This window comes from Gallinula chloropus (genome assembly GCF_964237585.1).
Source record: "Gallinula chloropus genome assembly, chromosome: 6".
In the NCBI taxonomy this organism is placed as follows: Eukaryota; Metazoa; Chordata; class Aves; order Gruiformes; family Rallidae; genus Gallinula; species Gallinula chloropus.
Window position 1 is genome coordinate 15,591,575 of NC_140091.1, and position 18,800 is coordinate 15,610,374.

The 18,800-nt window shown below is 43.0% G+C and overlaps 1 protein-coding gene across 1 annotated transcript; it reads right to left on the reverse strand.

Moving 5' to 3' along the window:
- Positions 1-1,806: 1,806 nt before the first annotated feature.
- Positions 1,807-11,757, reverse strand: MCOLN3 (mucolipin TRP cation channel 3; the record flags this gene model as incomplete). Its single annotated transcript, XM_084265882.1, has 12 exons — positions 1,807-1,953; positions 2,323-2,529; positions 3,084-3,206; positions 3,318-3,419; positions 5,375-5,524; positions 5,605-5,717; positions 7,415-7,514; positions 8,117-8,213; positions 8,294-8,378; positions 8,857-9,010; positions 9,594-9,761; positions 11,530-11,757. The coding sequence occupies 12 exons, from the start codon at positions 11,755-11,757 to the stop codon at positions 1,807-1,809; spliced, it is 1,674 nt and encodes a 557-aa protein (XP_084122008.1).
- Between the last annotated feature and the right edge of the window lie 7,043 nt (positions 11,758-18,800).

Here is an 18,800-nt window from a genome sequence, read left to right on the forward strand (position 1 = left end):
ATTGCAAGTTTATCACAAGCTTCTGCCACAGGCTTACACTGTTTTTTGAGGAAAGTAAACTCAGGCTTTAGGTATAAGGTTTTCCATCAGTTGTACCATCCAGTCTCGCAATGTGTGCTGCCAGAAAGCCTCCAGGATACACTCCTGCCATTCATTAAATACGATCTCTAGGAGCTGCACAGAAAAGAAGGGTGGGAAAGTTGTCAGGTGCATGCATCAAAATAATAGTTTCATTGTACAAGGAACCTTAAGAAATGCCTCAAAACAATTTAATCACTAACACCAATAAGAAACTGCTATGAACCACCATGAAAAGTTTTGAACATGTGAAAGAACAGAGGAGCCTTATGTGTCCTGCAAGAATATATCACTGTGTAAAGAGCAGAAGCCATAAAACTGAAAACTCAACATCCCACTTGAGATACTTATTTATTCATTCAGATCATTTGTTTCAAAATAAAATCAGAAGGCCACAGTACTGAGCTAAAAGAGCAATGTCCAGTTGGAGACAACTGCAAAGTCCACTCCATGTCCAGCTTCTAGAGAAAGAAACATGCTATTTCCCGTTTGTAACGCTAACATGCATAGTATGAAACACACAGGTGGAGCAAAACATTTTGGAGCAGGATAAAATCATTAAGAAGTAGGTAATCAGTTCAGAAAATGGCTCTGAAAGTAGGCACTTAAATGTCTACAGCTCTGTTTGAGTCCAGGACACTGCTGGCTTCTCTACGCTCCTCAAGAGTAGATCACTTGAGAGTAACCAAGTTTTCCTTTCCAAATGCTCTCCTAAGGTACTGATCCCCACCTCCAAGTGTTACATCCCCACCCTGTCCTGCCTCACGCTGGGTTTCTTGCCTGGTTAAACTGAGAGGTGTGTGCAGAAAAGGAAATATTAACATTTCCATGCCCTTTACCCAGGAGTGAGATGCCCTGCTCAGCTTCATCCCACACTTGCATGTCACGAAAGGCACTCAGTCGGAACAGCAGCGCTCTGCGCTGGCCTGTCTGACTGCAGGCTCTGTTCTCTCCCTGCTCCAAAATATGCCCCCCTCTCCTCCCCCTCAGAAATATATTTTATCTGGCACATAACAATATAGCCCACCAGAAAAGCCCAATACCAAGGAGCTACACATGCCTTTGACCTTTTCAATCCAGGTGCAAATATTTTCAGGCTCCCCCAGCAAGGGGACCCTTCAGCAAGCAGGGCGCAGGGTTGCTGCCAGTCAGGTTAAATATAAACCATGTAACCTGCAATCAGTGTTCCTGAGGCAACAAAACTTGGCTTAACTGAAGCGTTAAGCTCTCTATAGTGGAAGTTAGGCAATCCCTTTCTAAATGCTTTGGTAATATCTCAAACTGTGTGCTATCTTATAGCCTTGGCAAGCTGATTTTCTCCCTAAGTTGCAGACCCACTACCATTTCAGTCAGGACATCTTTCTGCAAAAGGTCTTGTCAAAAAGATGGCACTGAATGAGTTCAGTAAGCTGTGACTATTGCAATATGCACAGGAAGTGTTGATGCTTGCACATTATACATACAGGGTCCCTCCGTTATACATACACATTATCTAACTCTCTCCACCACTTTTCATGCATCAAGTAATTCTTAATTTAAAAGTAATTTCACCTCTTTTGGGGATTTGGCTGCAGACATTTCTTTGAAGTGCTCCATTCACTAGAAATAGTTTGGGACTTTTGTGGGGTTTTGCCCCCTTCATTCACCAGAATTTAAGTACTCTGTATAATCATTGTGCCAGGGATAATTTGTGGTGTGTTGCTTTTGCATATACATTAATGTATAATTTTAATGTAGGTACGTACCGTTACAACAACAGAAGAGAGATACAGCACTCTCCTCCTCTAACCTGTACCTGCCTGAGTTCGGTAAGTCTTTGCACTGTGATACAAATCTCTGAAGTTCTGTCTCCGGAAAGCCATCTTGCTGGTAGTGCTAAAAATTGATATTTAATTAAACTTTTAGCAGAGCAAAACCACACAACAACCCATATCCTCCCCAGACCACTTTTCAGGCATTAATTAACCTTGAATTTAGAGGATTTAGAGAACTGAATACACAATTATTGCTTTTCAGTGGCTATTTAGCTTCCATTGGGCCAGGAAATCAGATAGGCTTGTAAGAAAACTGAAGTAGAGAAGGACTAAAAACCTCTGGTCATCACTCTGCACCCTCAAAAGTAGTCATTGCATTTATTCTTTAAATTGGTATGTAATGTAAGTCAAAATATTGGGGAAGATTAGAGTCTGGACAGCACTAATCTTGCATTCATATTCCAAACAAAGAGAAAGAGCTCAGGCTTACCTTGACAGTTTCATACGTATCTGTAATGAGTGCAATGAAGAGACTCAGCACCATGTAGATGAACAGACTGATGAAGGAGTAGAGGTAGATTCTACTGAATAACCAAACCAAGTAACTTTTCTGCTGCATTTTTGCAAAGGTGGCGAACATGTCATCTCCATTGATGAGGGAAAAAAGACATTCAGAAACCATGTTCAGAGAGCGAAACTAGAGAGGAGGGAAGAAGGTAAAGACATTCATCACCACCTCATTTGCATCCAAAGACTATATATAACATGAAGAAGATACTCAGCTGTTGACTGTCTGCCTCAGATCTCTTTGTGTGTCCAGAGTATGACAAGGTGCAGACAGTAAAACATTTGAGGAATGAGCAAAGTTTGTTACCTTCCGTACACGTGCACATTTGATTCATTCACCTGTAAACGCCCAAGCCAATTTAACTTTTAAAGGGGATAAGGATAAAGTCTCCAAAACTTTAGTCTGTCACTGGTGTGCTGCAAGATGAAAATAATTTCTCAAAATACCAGCATGTGATTGGAGTCACGGCTGTGTCTCCACTTCTGACTCACAGCTTTCATAACTCGAGGAAAGTCTGACTGAGTCAGACTTCTCCAACAGAGCCACATCATGTTGAAGATGCACTATTTTTATATTAAGGGAAGCCTTGACATGGAAACTTAGAAGACATCAGTAGTAATCTCTCTTTCGTTTGCAATCCGTTCTGTTATTCAAGCTGTCTTCTTTCATGTTAAGTATGTTACCTTCACATGGTATGGCCCCAGTACAATCCATCCACAGAAACAATAGCCCAGGTAGATCATAGCAGCACAACAGCAGAACCTCATTACGTTGGGTAATGCTGCTCTCAGTGTTAGGATGAGAAGCTGTGCAAAGCAATGTCAACAGTTAGAATTCAACCAGGCATTTCTTTCAGCCCCCTTATAGCAACGAACAGAATAAATACCAACAGCACGAAGATCCCAGGAGATCCTTACATTATACTTCTGAAAGAAACCTAGGTAGCGAATGACTCCGAGCCACACAAGCATGGTGGATGTTCCTAGGAGTATGCTACAGACATCGTAACTTGTCAGGCTCTGGGAAAAAAAAGGAAAAAAAAAAGTCAAGTACTGTAAGAACTGACAGGTTCTAGATTGTGACTCTCGTTACTACAAAGATCTGTCAAGAAAAATTGCTTTCCTTGGCAATCTCTCCCATTAATAATTAGCCTGTGGCTATATGCATTATAGAGCAGAAATCCCACCAAAGAGCAAGGGCACTTTCAAGAGTAACTCATTTCACATGCCTTTACATGTGGCTGTTTGTAGAATAGATGCTGACAATGAGCTGAGCTTCATTGCAAGGCCAAGAGCGCAGCTGCAGTGCCTCACAGGGACATCCCCTCTGTACCTGCTCGCTAAGCCCTGCAGCGGAGCGGCACTGCAAGCATCTTTACGCTGCTTCCAGACCTGTGGCAACCACTTCTGGGCTACATCAGGAGATTCCCTAGAGCAGCTTGGGAACCTCTCCTCCACATTCTGACAGGGAGTGTTGCAGGAACTTTAGACCTGCAGAGCAAAGACAGTTCTTCCAGTATATAAGCAAAGCTGGTTTTGAAAAAATAGCGTGACTTGTCCGCAGAGTTCAGGTAAATACTAAAGAGGATCTTGTTAGGTAGCAGGGAACTGTGAGGTGTAGAAAGTTATTGAGGAGAACACTAATTAGCTTCTAATTAATTCTAACCAGAACTTCATTTATATTTTATTGGTACTTCACTGTTGTTTTTTTTCCACCTATACGTATTGTCCTATTTCCATCCTAGTGAGCATATAAGCTGTTCCCTGAACTGCAGCCCTACTCTGAAAGGGAGCAGGACAGCCTACTTGAATAAGAAGTTTTCACTATTTTCTGGTTTTATTCCTCTAAGAAGAGCTGTATCTTAGCATAATTCATTTTCAGCTTGACAAAAAAAAATTAAATTGCATTAACATGAACGTGCTGGGGGTACTCAGCCACCAACGTTCACACAGTAACATGGAATGAGATCTTTTTATTACGGTCCACAAGACCTGCAAAATGAAGTGTATCTGTAGAAAGGAGTTTTAGTAAAATACTATCTTAGAAAAGAAACATAAATAAATAAATAAATATTTATATATATTTACACATATATATGTGTATATACACACACATATATATATGTAAAACATTGGAATCACAAATGCAAGATCTTATTCCAATCTTGTTATCATCTTTGCTTCTTCCAAAGCAGGATGGGGTTGTCTTTTATCTAGGTCAACTTCCTCATAGCTTCTTTCTACTCCTAAGAACTGAGTTTATAGTTCCTAAGGTAAGATAGGGCAATTTGTACAGGGCTTTTATAAGAGTTAAGCTGTCACCAGATGGATTTCAGGCCCATCCTTTCATCACTGCTGTCCAAAGTCTGTTGTGTTGCAGTGTCACACTTCAAAGTCTGCTACAGATTCAGTGAAGAACAACTTCAGCTGAATATTTGAGTGCTTCAGGATAGTATATCATAACTTTTGTTCCCTAATTCCAACTGCAGAGTTCAAAAAATATGCATTTCAAAAAGATATTTTTTTTCTATATCAGGTTTATTTTAAAAATTTAAAGTGAAGAACCAGGCAGTGGGCTGACTGTCATGTACATGCTGGAAACCAGAAGCTGGGAACACAGCAAAGTGATGTGTAAGGAGAGACTCTCTATGTTAGTTAAACAGGGAACAGAAAGGCAAATGCTAAATTTAAAAAAAAAAAAAGAAAAAAAGATCAAATAAGCAAATGTGTGTGGTCCTAAGTGGGGAAGAGAGCAAGTAAACAGTCTTAAGTTTTCAGAGATAAGTTCATTTTATTCCTTAGAATTACAAAGCAGTAAAAGACAATTAGAACTCTAGTGAAATCTGGAGGCTTTAAATCTCACAACTGGAAACAACACTTCTCATCTATAATTCCAGAAGAGATGCCACTCAGAATGAACCTATCTGGGACAGAAACAATCCGTTTTGCTTCCACCTAACAGCATAGTGTCTTACCTTGGCTTGTATCTCCATCTTTAGAGTTGATCCAACAATAGTTAGGACATCACTAACCATAATCAGGATGTACCATCCATTGACAAATTCCATTTGATCACTGAAAGCTACTTCTTTCTTATAATAATATAGGAAAAAGCTTACAAATTCCTAGGGGAAAGGAGGAAAGGAAAATGTTAATCAGACTTATGCAAGAAATTAAGGCTTCCCAAAGAAAGAGTTATACCCACCCTTTGGAGCTGAATTCCTTTAATCACTGATCGTGTGCAAAGGATCAATGAGGCTAGGCAAGTCAGTATAACAAAAGCATCGAAGATCATCATGTAATGAGTATTCTTCTGTACTGCAAGAACAAAAATGTACATCTTTATAATCAGATGCATTTTATCTTGCTGGCCACCTGGAGTATTGAAGTAAGAATCAAGTTTTGATGTTAATTATGTTGTCTGAAAAATCCCAAGGATTTTATCACCTGTTTCTTCTCTTCCAACCCAGTATTTGGCTATCAGACAGGTTTTCTGTGCTAGAGAAGTGCAGGGAATTTGCACTGCTGCTCAGCTAGCCAAGACCAACATTGAGCTGGACATAAGTTCTCCATCTCCTATGTTAGTAAAAATCACATTCCTGATCAACTGAGGTCAAATTTTGCACCAAATCTACCACTAGGCACTTTTTTATTTTTCATACCTATCGTACAGCTGAAACCAGATGATACAGTGTAAGGATTAGACTTTTAACACTAGAAAAGTGATTGTGTTGGGGGGGAAATTAAATGAATGCTAAAGTTGCAAATGGCAGTTCTCCAAAACGGGGTACTGGAGTTGTACTTGACTTCACAAAGATACCTACAGCACTACCCAGAAAAAGCCCATCAGTCGCCATCGTTGCCTTTTCATTTTTCCTTAACTTTCAGAAAATAACACAGGCTGCCCCAGGAGATTATTCTGAAAACTGTTATAGAGCCAATCTACTCAATCTACATAGGTATCAAACGTGGATTACAGAAGCCTGGTGTCAAAACCGTCTTGCACTGCCGAACAAGCGATCTGTCAGAGGTCGCATGCCATCTGGTGTGCGTCTGCAGCACGGCAGCTAGCAAAGCCAGTTGGTAAGAGTGTTTAGTGGGATATGCCTTTGCATAATTGCTATGTTTTGTACTCTGTAATGCATTGCATTAAATTCCTCCAAACTAATCCAAATCTGGATCTTAAAACAAACAAACAAATAAACAAAACCCCAAAACAAACCTTCTGCTTTTTGACTACTGGCTCTTCGTTTCCTAACATAGGCAGAGCCGAGGGGAAAGCGGGCAAGTAGAATAGACCTGATGAATTCTAGGGCTCACTAAAGCACTAAATAAAAAATGAAGTGCAATTTAGAGTCCTGGAAAGGTTCTGACTTTCAAGGAGATTATTTCTCTAAACAAAAAGGATCTCAGGCAAAGTTTTGACCAGACCCAATATCTGCCAACAATGAGTGCTTGTTACTATTTAAGATAGGTATTTAACCATACTGTGCATCTCAGTTACACCCAAATACAGACCAAACAACATCTAAGCAGCAGTAAGAAGTGTTTCTAGCCATTCCACTCTAGCAAGCCTTAGCAACAGCGCTTCCTTATCTTTCCTGATGCTAAGTCCTCAAATGAGTGAATCAGTTTCAGCTTTCCACCACTATCACGTGTTCTTCTGTCGCCTGGTGCTAGAACAAGGGTTCTCAGCTCTACCTTAAGGGATAAGCAGTGTAAGTTCAGTAGCCAGAGCTAGAAGGATGAATAGTGAGCTGTGAAAAAAAATTGTTTGGACAGTATCAATGGCACAAAGTTTGAGAACTGCTAAGGAATGTAATGGTGTGGCTGGCTTCCCAGGATTTCCAACCAGAGGTTTAAGAACAGCAGTTCCTTAGAAAATCAGGTTTAGAGCACACCCACTAGAGAATGCATGTCAATAATGCCTCATTTTTTAATAAAGAAAAAGGTTAACATTGTACTCATGTGGGGAAAATTTAGCATAAAAATTTGAACACATTTATGTTACTTACTTGATCCAGAAACATGCCAGTCTTTACATTCCCTGATCGCTATGTCGTTGTCTAGACTTATTTTAATTCTTCCACTATGTGCTTTATTATCAAACATTATCTGTATTTAAAAAAAAAAAAGGTATGTCTTTAAAGTTAAACTGTTACACATGTAGCACACACTGTATTCTTAAATTTGCATAATGATTCAGAATAATTCTCACAGGAGAGAAGTTATGAAATCTGTTTAAGCTTAAAGTAATCCCAGTCAATTCAAATAAATGCTGCCAAAGCAGAAGACAAATCTGGTGAACCACATACTGGCCACATACTGCTCAATCAACTAACTTCTAGCTGAAATTCTGTTAATCTACCTCCTTATTCCTCCATGACCTGAAAACAGCCTTTCCTAGAAGCATCTCTCTAAAGAGAAGAGGTTTATGCTTTTGTTGCAGTTCAGCTGGATTAGAGTACAAAAGGCTGTAGCCCATGCAGGTGCTTCAGGACCACATCATGACCGCTCAAGGCTTAACTTCCCACAGTCACCACTGGTCATCATTTACAGGGTGTACCAAGACACAACAGAGTAATCCAGACACCACTGGGGACCAGTCAGTGATACCCAAACACACTTTAGAAAATGTCTGCACTGACTGTGCATGGTAAAGCAGCAAGAATGATCTCTCATTTTGAACAGAAAGACACGTGGCAGGATCCATGTACCGTCAGAGTGAAATCGTAACAGTCAGGGAGCTCGTGGTGCCGGACGGTCTGGAGGTTGATTGCTTTCAGGTTGAACACGAGCTGCACCATCACCAGTCTGCAACAGAGCTTTGTGTTAGGGTTTCACAGGAAAAATGCACAAATAACCCAGGAGGTGATGTACTGACTCCTTCTCACCTGTGGAAATCCAGAGTGAAATTCAAATTGTGCTTTCCCACTGTTGTGTTTTCAAACGGTGTCATTGGCTCAATGTACAAGCAGTCTGCAAGGGATAAGTGCTCACAACAATATCTCATGGGTTATCATGCTCTTTAACTGTAATCTGCCTTTCCCACTCACAGGGCTGTAAAGAGCTGTTGACTCTACCAGACAAGATAGCATGCTTAAGTGAGGAGTCATTTGGGAAGCTAGTTGACAAATATACTGGCTTCCCTGAACCCATCAAGTTATTCATCATGAATTTGTAAGGAAGGCTGCTGAAATTAGCCCGAAATACTTGTATTAGATGGCCATCGGTGCTAATGGCTTATCATTTGGTCTGTGACGGTAGACATGAAGGACTCTTACCTCGGGGCTGAGGGCTAAAGGTTAGTTACACAGCTGTTTTCTTACCAGCTTTGGTTGGCAGAAAGTTAAATACAGATCATGTATTAGGGCATTACAGTGCTTTTTGTAGGAATTTATCATAAATGTAGAGTCCCTCTTCCCAAAGAACCGATACAACAGATTAGGTTCATCACCAGTCACGATCTCTGGGTCTATATCAAAGGTGTCATTTCCAGGACAGATGATTCCTCGCTTGTAGAAATGCTGACATACGGCCAGAGCTGTCTCTTCTGCTCCCCTCTTCTCATAAGCATGGTTTCCAACAGAGATGTTGGGCAGCTGTAAGTACTGAAGTTCAGAACAGGCAAATGAACTTAGATGGCATCAAAATGATTAGTCTTGGGAAAAAAAAGGAAAAAAGAAAATATCCAAACAAACAAACAACAACAAAACCTCCAGACACAGAAGTGTTTGGATCTGTGCCATAACCAGTCTTTTTTATTTAGAAGGTTGCCTAAGGAACTCGGAAACCTACACCACACCACAGCTGAGACCTTAAATACTTTAAGCTCTTTGACAAAAACAATAACTGTAGGATTTGCTTCTGAAAATAACTGCAGGATTTGGTTCTCTTTTTTTGCTTTTTTTTTTTTTTTCTTTTTACAGTCCTTACTTGAAAGCCTCATTCATTATTTGCAAAGCACCCTGGCTCCAGGACTGCATTTAGGGCAGAATTAGTACACCGATCAGTTTTAAGGATGTCACCACAAGCACAATGCTCTAGCAATGACAGAAAACCTGAATGATTCGACATTCTAGACTTAAGCAACTGGCACAGAAGGTCAATTTCAGACACCACCAGGAAATGAGGAAGAAAAGGTACCCAGGTAAACAGCATATGTATTGTATACATGGCAGCGACAACACTTACCTGGTTTATCGCAAAGAATATTTGGTCATAGACATCTGTCTGTGTGTATACAGCATAGGTGTCATCCATTCTGTCCATGTATCCCTTCAAGAAGAGATGTTTGAATGCCACAGTATTCTCTTCTTTGAAGGCAACCACCATTTGATTGCTTAATCCAAAAACCACCAGCTGAAAAAAAGCACATTTAGATTTCCTATTCAAAGACTGCGTTGGCTTCTAGAGCAACCTGCAGATCCATCCCTGCAAATGGCCACACTTCCATCACACTGGTAAATATGGCAGTTACATGCAGGCTGCTCCATTTCACAGCTGGCCAAAAGAAAGTTTGACTTTAGCGAAACAAAGGGCTTCAAGAATGTTCCTTCAACATGTTTACCAGCATCTTGGCCAGGGACCCATGCTTTTACAAAGAAAAGGATACCATCTCAAATTAAAGCTACCCATATACTGTTACACACAGTTCAGCCAGAGAAGGCTTGCCTTGGGGAATATCACTGTTCCTCAGCCAAAAAGGCAGGGCAGGACTTAACCAGACCCCACTTTGAAGTCTCTACTCCAGTGCAAAAAACGCAAATTGAGGACAACTCAGAAAAACAAACACCCCTCCCTCAGGTTTCAGTGAAAGGTGCTTTGAGAATAACTGATCAAAACTCTACTTGTAACAGGATAACCTCAGTAGCTGTTAAAAAAATACATAGCAGCTGTTCATGACAAGTTACCTTAAAACCCTGCTAGAACTATCCAGACTGGAAAAGGTGTCTAGAAGAATGTGACACATTGTTTGCGGGAGCTTGCAATTCTACTCAGTGGGTATTGTTTCAAATCTAGCATCGGGAGCATTGTGAGCTCACCAGAGATAAGTCTGAATCCTAGTCTACAGACCAGTTTTACTGCTACAATGCAAATGGGATATGTAGGTTTTGATAAGGATAACTCAGTTAGAGAGATACTACAATGCACCTTGGGCAAGCTCAGCATGCTAGGCACACAGGAATCAGCAAATCAGCAGTGGTAAGATTGAATTACTTACCAGCAGATTTTCTCTGAAAAGGCTAAATCAGTATCAGTTTCTTTCTTACTTATGTTCCTACACCATCAGATTTTATTTCTAGTGGCAAAATGGGACAGGTGACAATCAGAGGATGATGATACATTTAAAACTGAAGCAGTAAGGGATGCGGACACACTGCCAGATGTATGGCAGGAGAACTATTATTGCTGCAGTCTGTCATGTAACCACATGTAATGTAATGTGGTGTAATGTAACCACAGAAAACATTCTTTCTATCCCTGAATTGTCATAGCAGTGACACCACCGTAGAGCTAAATCACATGCAGGCAACTCATAAAGATCATCATATGAGGCATTAGAAAGGTTTTATGAAAAACCTTCTTCTTCCTTAACCACAGAACTTTGAGACAAACAACTGTGTTTGGACAGCAGATAAATGTATGATATGAAATGTGTGGTGCAAGGCTGGCTGAGAGGAAGAATGGGGCAGATTTTCTGTTTTCTTCAATAGAAGAGCTTGCTTACCATATGCAAGACACAAGCAAACATCGTGAAACAGACACCAATTTCAGTTCTTTGCGGTATTGAAACTCAAGTGACTGTTTCTTCCCTTGAACACAAACACACTCAATGAAGAAGGGAACAGATGTGTAAGGATGCCATCCTTTGGGACAATAAAAAAAAAGTGAGGGGAAAAAAAAGCCAAGTAAAAAAGTCAAGTAGAACCCTTTAACATGGTTCCTTTCATCTCCGCTCTTAGGAGAGCTATCTTTCAGTCAGTAGTTTCAGGAGAAAATGATGTCATCTCAGATCGAAGCTACATATATGCAGCTAAGATAGTTTTGCAGTCTATTCACCACACCAAGAGCATTTGTCACTTGTACTATTTGAGTTCCCACAGTCCCTGCTTCCATAGTTACTCACCTGAATAGTAACCATTGCTATTTTGAGTAGCTGAATTCCAAGTTTCCAAGGTTTCCTGCCTCGGGCCCAGAATTTCTCACAGGGGTTCATGAAAAAGAATTTTAACTTCCTTCTAAGCTGGTCCTCCAAAAGCCCTTCCTGTGACACTGATGGCTGCTGTTTGTAGCTGCAAAGGTTTTCATCATTGTGTGCACTGCAGCTGCTCACAGACGCTTCAGGACTTTCCATTTCTGAAATGAAAAGAAGTCCAGGTCAGCTGGAAAATATCTGAGCACAAATGCAGTAACATCAGATCAGTCTGCACTGACAACCTGGACTCCAAAGATGTTTATCTTCTGCGAAAGGCACTTGCACATTACACTGAATTTAAGACCTTCCTCATAATATTGCACATGTTCTGCAGAACCCAAAGAAACATTTGGTCAAGCTCTTAAATCTGCTGTCAGGACGTGTATTTAATAGTGGAATTTCAGTCCCTGTGGAATTATAGAGTCACTTGCTGAAAACCTCTTCCTCTCTCACTTCCCAACATCAGCATCACGTATGCAAGACATCCTGACTCATTTCCTTCTGTGTCCATAGGAGCACCCAAAGCTTCTCATCCATATTCACTCTTATGGAAAACTTGTCTACTGCCATAGCGAGTATTTTCCCCTGCTGCCAGCTTGCTGTCCAGTCCTTGAAGGAAAAGGAATTTTTCAAGGCAGACAGCATTTTTCTTAGATGTTGGTATTCATATCATCCGTTCTTGGAAGTGGAGACCCCCCATGCCAAATTGCAATTCAGATTAATTACCTGAGCATGTTAACTGTCATGTAGCAAGATTATATACATACATCTACAGCTGTAAAAGACTGAATGCAAACCAATGGCAATCATGAAGCAGAGAAAAATACCAAGAGGCATTTTCTTGTGTTCAAGCATCATGATTAACAGAAGAGGGTCACATTTTAGATGGGCATGAGAGGAAGATTGGAAAAGAACTTTATGAACACCGTTTGAAACATTACTCTATATAGTATTCAAGATGTTTAGATGGTATTCAAGATGTTTAGCTGTTACTCTGTTACTAACTTCACTGACTCCCAAACATTTTATAAATGTTCTATAAAGTTCTTAATAGGTAGCCAGGACCATTGATTTCAGGTAAGAAGAGATCACTGACCTCAAGAACAGAAGCAGCAGCTCAGGTTGGGAATAAATTTAAAGATGTGCCAGGTTCCTTACATAACTCATCGCCAGGATGAATTTTTCACGGTGCATCCACCGCAGCCGCCGCACACGCCTGTGTTCCGGTGCCATCCGGGGCCGCGTAGGGGCTCCGGAGCGGGCAGCCCGTCCCAGCGGTGCCCTCCCGCCTCGGCCACTCTCCCCAGCCGCCGCGGATGGCGGACACACACCCCCGCAGCCGCCTCGGACTCGCACAGCCCTTCAGGTCGCCCCGGGGACGGATGCAGACCTCTCCTCCCCGCCGCTGAACACCGGCGCTTCCCTGGGAGCCGCCGCCGCCTGCCTTGCCCACATCCCCGGGGCAGCCCCCGGCCCCTCCCGGGCTTGCCGTGGCGCTGCCGGATGCCGATTTACCGTGGCACCCCGAAATCGGAGGCGCACACCACCCCGCTGCGGTACCGCTTAGTGCTTTTAAAGAAAAGGCTTCGGCATACCTGCCAGCTGGGGCACGTCGCCGCCGGTACGGTCCCGCTGCTCCCTGGCCTTCTGCCCAGGCTGGCCGCGGGGCTGCGGCCGTGGGAGCGCGGCGCCCGGTGCGCGCTGCCGCGGCCACCCCGCCGCTGCCGCTGCCGTCGCGGCTCCGCAGGGGGCAGGGCTCGGGGATGCCTCGGCCAGCCCGCCCCCGCCTCGGGGGCCGTGCGGGGACGCTCCGGGCCAGGCCGTGCCCACCAAGGTCTGTCACCTGCCGCTCCGTCCTGCCGCCGGTGAGTGACGGCTCTCTGCGCTATACAGGCTTCCTGTAGGGTGGTAACGCCGTCGCCAGGTTCATTACCTTAGGCTTCTGCATCGGGACGAAGAAAGGTAACGCTTAGGTTGTAATTAGCTGTGTCCCATCTGCAGTAATAATAAAAAAAATCCTTTCTGCGCACTGAACTGGGGTTACGGAAGGCAGCCAGCCCAGTGAACTAAATGGCACGGCTGATACGCTGAAGTCATTCCACTTAGATGCAATTAAGCTATGACTGTTATTAACTGCACTTCAAAGAACAGCCTCCTGCCCTGGGCCGCGGCCAGCTGCAGCGCAGAGGCGGTGGGACGCCTTGGCGTTCCCCGACGGAGACCGCGCCGGGAGAGCCCGGCTTAGGGTCACTGCGCCCGGCAGCCCGCTGCCTGGGCCCTGCAGTAAGCACCGGTGCTACAAACACAGACGGTAACACAAGGATAAGGCAAAACCAGAGAGAGAGCGGGTGTTTTAAGAGAATTAGGAGAACTTCTGGCGGTGGAGAAGGAAATGGATGACAGCGAAGAACCCTCCTGCCGACCATGAAAGAAAGAGGGGGGGTGGCCCTTGGAGCGTCACCGAAGACCAGCACTGGGTGCTCTGCAAGCACAGAGGGAGAGATACAGCAGGGCTCCTGCGGTTTACATCGCAGCAAAGCAAACAAGTATCTTTTATGCATCAAAACTGTGAAAGATGCAACTCTTCGAATTGCCCCAGCGCTGCCCGGCCGCTAACGGCGAGGAGGCGGGAGAGCGGGAGGTGGGTGGGCTGCAGGGGTGCAGCACCGGCGACCCCACCCCGCCCTACTCCCCGATTGCCGCGGACGCCGCCCGCAGCATGCCGGGACGCTCCCGCAAGGAACCCCCAATGGCAGCGTCCTCTCGCGGGGGCGGGACGAAGAGCAGAGCGCTGATTGCCTGTTGGAGATATCAATCCTAGCGGCCTCCGTTGCCCTGGGAACCGCGCGGCGCCACAGACGCGGCGGGGCTGGGGTCGGGGCTGCGCAGGTAGGGGCGGCGGGCGCGGCCGGGGGCGAAGGCGACCCGGCAAGGCGAGGGAGCGGCCCCGCTGCGCCAGCGGGAACGGGTGAAGGATGACCGGCTTGAGAGCGCGGGCAGCAGCCGACAGGGAACACCCGCTGCGGCTCGGCCTGCTCCGCGCCGCCGAGGCCGCCTCTTTCCCCGCGTACCGGCGGGCCCTCGCCGGGGGCTGTGCCGAGGGCGGGAGGGGTGCTGGTGAGCAGAGTGAAGCGGCGGCCGCCCTCCTCCCACCGTAGAGCGAAGCCGCCGCAACCCACAAGCAGTGCCCCAGCACAGCCCCGGCCGTTACCCTGCTGCAGCCACCGAGCTTTCATGCGTGAAAAGATGAGCTTAACTTTGCTTAAAGAAAAGAAAGGGATAGGTTCTAGCTGGTGTAAATCTTTGCAGTGTAACAGTTGTGGCTCAAGAGTCATGACAGGACAACATTCGCTACTGTTTCCTTCCTGTGGGGATCCCCTCAGGACAAATTAAATGTCAGGGCCATTCTCTTCTGAAGCACCGACCGTGCTGTTTATAAATTGTAATAAGATAGACCATCTGCACTGGCTCACAGAAGTTCTGTCTGGACCAGGAAAGGCCTGGGCAAGACCCACAATGTTACACTCCCGCTCTTCACACACATTTTTCTTGGATTTCTGGCTTCACGTCTGTGGCCAGAGGTATTCTCATTCTTTTCATTAGCCCATTATTTCCGTCTGTCAGTTTGCCCTGTTACTTTCTGAAGTTGCACTTTTGGCAGCTTTCCTGGCCCCAGGCACTGCGCTCCATAATTTGCCTACTTATTGTGCAATGAAATACTTCTGCTCTCCTTTTGCTTTTGGTCTGCCCCTTGGTAAACCCATGTCATGTCAGCTAACTCTCCTTATGAAAGAGCGTGAATAATCATTCCCTGGTCACTTTCTCCAAGTCTCTCACCGTATCCTTCGGGCTAAAAAGAATCCCAGTTTATTCCTAGTACAAAACAGGTTCCAGATCTTCAATCATCCATGCTATAGCTTTTCCAATTCTTTTTCTCTTTGAATGGAAGCAAGGAGAAAAACAGAACACAGGATTAGCCAGTGTCTTAATGAAGCTTCCCATTTTGATCTCTATGCCCTTCTTATTAATTCTTACCCTAATTGTACACGCATTAGTGGTCATCCCAGAGCCTGTAACTACCTCTGCAGGTTTCTATCAAATACTAAAATCTACACCGGATTCAAACAGGCCTAATTCAGTGAAAAGCTGTGTGTGAGAAATCAGTCATCTTCAAATAGAACTATTCACATGGCAGCTGCCAAAACTTCAGCTTTGCTCCCTACAACTTAACACGACAAAGTTCTGTCCGAATACACAGGAGCTTTACAATAATAGAAACTTTAGGTGTTTGTATTATTTGTTCTTTGTGTAGAGCAAAGTGTAATAAATTTCATTAAAGGGAACATTGTACATGCATTTCTGGAGAGATCAGGTCTCTCTCAATATGGTATTTTTAATAAGCTCCTAAATGTTTACAGACAGTAATGTGATTTTTAGTTTGCCAGTGACACAACAGCAAAGCAGCAGGTAGCACATGGGCTTATTTTAGAATTTCCTTGCTGCACTTTTGTTAACTGAAAGTGCACTCGATTCTTCTGTCCTTCCAAATTGTAGCAAATTAGTAATGCACACACTCTTGACCTTCAATCAATTAGGCAACTAATGAATCATTCTGTGTCCTCAGTTCAGACAGCATCTTTTGCAGTACTGATGACTAATTAACTTTCCCCATTTTGCAGTACCTAGCAACTTCACGAATCTGATTTATAACTGTAAATGTTTCGGTACATTAAATGATTAGGAGAGCACTCTGATCTTACTTTTAAGCCTAATGTTCAAAATATTACAGCCATCTATAAATAAACTAGGAAGTTGTCAAATATTTACTCTGTCTTTGCCAATTAAATAATGTACAACCATGTTCTGAAAAATTGCTGAAAAATTAGACTGAACATATTTAATGAAGTTTTAATACAATATGTAACCTACTTTTAAAAACTAAATATATGGTAATGCTTATGACAACCATGGGGTGGTTTTTGTTGGTTTCGCACTCAAATTCATTATATTATGTTAATTTAAATGTTGTTTCCAACCTGTCTTCTCCATCATAGAATTGATCAAAACATTAATGGAAAAACATAGCACATTTGAATATTTCTGGACAAATACGCTTTCTAAATCAGCATTACAGATATATCCTTAAGAGGATAGGAACTAATCACAGATTAAAGAAACTATCTTTTCTGTCGTATTTTCAGATAGTTCTCTAATACAGACACCAATATTTTTCATGGTTTTCTTGATTGGATTTGGTACTTTGTGTCAAACTTGAGCAGTGAAAAAAACCAACCCCTGAAGTAAGAGGAAACTTCTGAAAATAGTAGCTTATAGCTTACATTTTAGGAATGATTAGGATTTTTGTTCATTTCTATTTTTGAGGAGGAGGGGGTGCAAAAGATGGTGCCTGTTTTGAAGTTCTCAGTGAGTGTTGGTCCCCTGCAGGGAGCACCTGGGGGCTTGTAGTGTAATCCTGTGTGGAAAAACAACTTTGCATTCATACTTTGTACATGGCTGTGGGCTTGGTTATGCTCCCAGGGAAGTTTTTAGAAGCTTGTGCCTTTGCTTTCTTTGGAGGCCTTCCATGTTTCTTAACCACTGACAATCATATGCCCACAGGATGACAAACGGGCAGAGGTGATACGGTACTAGGGGTATTGTAAAAGGAGATACTCTGTACTTTTCCATCTACTTTCCAGTTGGTGAGGTTCTGCGCGCCACAGATGGAACCATGAACAGCCCTACTGATTGTTGCATTCATCTGCAGCCCTGAAACAGGGATACATTTTGTATTAGCATATGGATATACATATACTCAGTGACCAACTGCCTCTACCAGCACCGCCCTTATCTGTGTAGTGCTGTGTGTATCTCTATTCCTGATAAAGGAGGAGGAACTGCATTACTGGGAGACAATTTACAGAAGTTCTAACTGTTGTTATATATACAAGTATAATATATATACTTGTATAATATACTTGTAGTCAGTTGAAGGAAAAGGGATGTTTTTACTTGCAAGTTTCTGTACTAAACATAGGCATGTGACTTATCACAGCCCTCTCAGGGTTTCCTCTATTCATGTGACTTAGGCCTTAGGTTACTCAGAAGCAAGAACTCAAAATTTCCAAATTAGCTTTGTTTCAGAGTATAATTAGGAAATGGTGAAGTAAGACAATGTGACTGTAATACATATGAGATGCTTTGTATTGTCCTTCAACTAATTTCTACAACAGCCAGACTCTCCAATCCTGGAGGGCTGTCTCTTTTACCCAGAGGCATCAACACTGCTTTCAAATTAGGAGTAGTCACAGAATCCATTTATAAAATGGCTCACTTTTTTTTTTTAATCAGAATATATACAGGGAGATAGATAAATAGGTTTGCACTTTTTTTTTTTAAATAAGGGAAAACTAGCCTCTTCTAATCGTCTGAGTTGACATGCACTCTAGGTAGCTCTGTTTCAGAGCTATAAGCATATTTTTCAGTGTAGAGGCTCCTCTGAAAAAAATAGAACTGGGAAAATACACTGAATGTTAAATATAAATAGTCCATGTTTATAGTCATGTACTTCACAAAAAAGACTGAGAATGAGGGCAGAAAAAACTAACTTTCTTCTTATATTCATTGCATGACTTGTGAGTTGTTAGGGGTTTTTTTAATCTTCCAAAACCATCATCCCATGCAAGGCAGTAAGTTTCAGAATTCTGAAACATCTACTTTGCATTGGTATTATCACTTCTTTTTGGAAAAAGCAGAAGAGTAAACTGCTGCAGTTCTTCAGAGAGATTAATGGAAAGGGGTTGTATTTACTGTAAGGATCAAACAAGAGAGAGAAATGCACTAACATCCCATGGCTGCAGCCTGCCAACTGTCATCTGCCAGAAAGTAAGACAGAAAGTCTCAAGACAGAACATTTACTTTATAAACTCACCTTTTCACCATAAGCATCTTGACAGTAAATGGGCTGTTCACCCGTGCAGGCCAACAGGCTGCAGCTCCCTGAGACTTCTGCCATGACACTGTTCTTGAAAGTGCTGTCTCCCTCTGTCCTATAAGCGCATCTACTTTCCTCTTACTAGTGTTAAAATCATAATAATAGCATCCAAACACTGCAGGTGCTCTGTAAACATTTCAAAAATGGTTCCTCTCCCAGTCAGTTTACCATCTTAAAAAAAAAGTGGGGACATGGAGGAGGGAGAACG